General features: G+C 48.3%; 1 protein-coding gene across 1 annotated transcript in view; it reads left to right on the top strand.

Moving 5' to 3' along the window:
• UBE2QL1 (ubiquitin-conjugating enzyme E2Q family-like 1) overlaps window positions 1-1,481 on the top strand; it is a 55,756-nt gene that overhangs the window by 26,124 nt on the left and 28,151 nt on the right. The window contains exon 3 of the mRNA XM_010857118.1: window positions 243-286. Coding sequence (XP_010855420.1) covers window positions 243-286 — 44 coding nt within the window. The remainder of the gene's footprint in view (window positions 1-242; window positions 287-1,481) is intronic.

The following is a 1,481-nucleotide window of genomic DNA, read 5'->3' on the forward strand; positions in this document are numbered from 1 at the left end:
GGCATCGTGCTGTGTGTGTGATGGTCTGAAGTCTGCACGTCTTTTCTCACCAGTGCACCACGCACGTCTAAACATTAGGTTGCTGAGCCCGAGCAGGTCGCTCTGCAAGGCTGCCAAGCGCCCCAGGTGTGGAGTCGTGGGCTCCGGAGCTGCCCACAGAGCAGCCTTCTCTCTTATCGTTCTTGTGCATCACAGTCACTCCCCTGCAATTGTGTTGCCATGAAAGACCCTCCCAGAAGCAGGTCACTGGACCCGAGGGGGTGGGCACACATATGGATGGGACAGTGTTGTCAAATTGCCTGTCATCAGGGCCACTCTAGGCTGCGTCCCACCAGCAGCGTGAGCTTGACGCCTCTCCACACCCCTGTGCTTGTTATTCCAATGCGTACTTCCTGGTCTCACGGACAAAACAGATCTGGTTCTTTCTTAAACCCTGCACTGAACTGCCTCCCTGTTTGTTTATCTGCCTCTGTATTTGCTTTTTTAATCGCGTTCTGGTCTATTTCAGGGCCGTGTTAGTTTCAGGTCATAGCACAGTGAGGCAGCTCTGCACGTGTGTGCATGCACGCATTCCTTTTCACCTTCTTTTTCCTCTTAGGCTATTGCAAAATACTGAATATAGTCCCCTGTGCTGTACAGTAGGTCCTGGTTGTTTATTTTATATATTGTTGCTCAGTTGTGTCCAACTCTTTTCTACCCAGTGGACTGCAGCACGCCAGACTTTCCTATCCTTCACTATCTCCCAGAGTTTGCTCAAACTCATATCCATTGAATCAGTGATGCCATCCAACCGTCTCATCCTCTGTCATCCCCTTCTCCTCCTGCCCTCAATCTGTCCAAGCATCAGGGTCCTTTCCAATGAGTAGGCTCTTCCCATCGCGTGACCAAAGTGTTGAAGCTTCAGCATCAAGTATGTATTTGTTCATCTCAAGCTCCTAATTTATCCACTCTCCCTTTTCCCCTTTTCTAACCATAATTCTTTTTCTATATCTGTGGGTCTATTTCTGTTTTGTAAATACATTCATTGATATCTGGTTTTTTTTCCCACATCTAAGGGATATTATATGATATTTGTCTTTCTCTGTCTAACTTCATTAAGTATGAAAATCTCTAGGTCCTGTAAAAACATTTCTTTTGTAAAACTGAGGTATAGCATCTGTATTCGTCTGCTAGGACTGCCATACCACAGACCGGGCGGCATTTATTTTCCCATGGTTCTGGAGGCTGCAAGTTCAATATCAAGGTGTGGGCAGGGTCAGTTTCTGCTGAGGCGTCTCTCCCTGTAAGTGGGCATCCCTCTGTGCCTGTCTGCACCCTAATGTCCTCTGCCCATAAGGACCCCAGGCCTATAGGACTAGGGCTTGCTTCGGACTTCCCAGTTCTTCCCAGGTGGCGCTAGTGGTAAAGAATCTGCTGCCAATTCAGGTACATGTAAGAGACACAGGTTCAACCCCACTAGCGCCACCTGGGAAGAACTGGGA

This window comes from Bison bison, unplaced genomic scaffold, assembly GCF_000754665.1.
Source record: "Bison bison bison isolate TAMUID 2011002044 unplaced genomic scaffold, Bison_UMD1.0 scf7180017864377, whole genome shotgun sequence".
In the NCBI taxonomy this organism is placed as follows: Eukaryota; Metazoa; Chordata; class Mammalia; order Artiodactyla; family Bovidae; genus Bison; species Bison bison.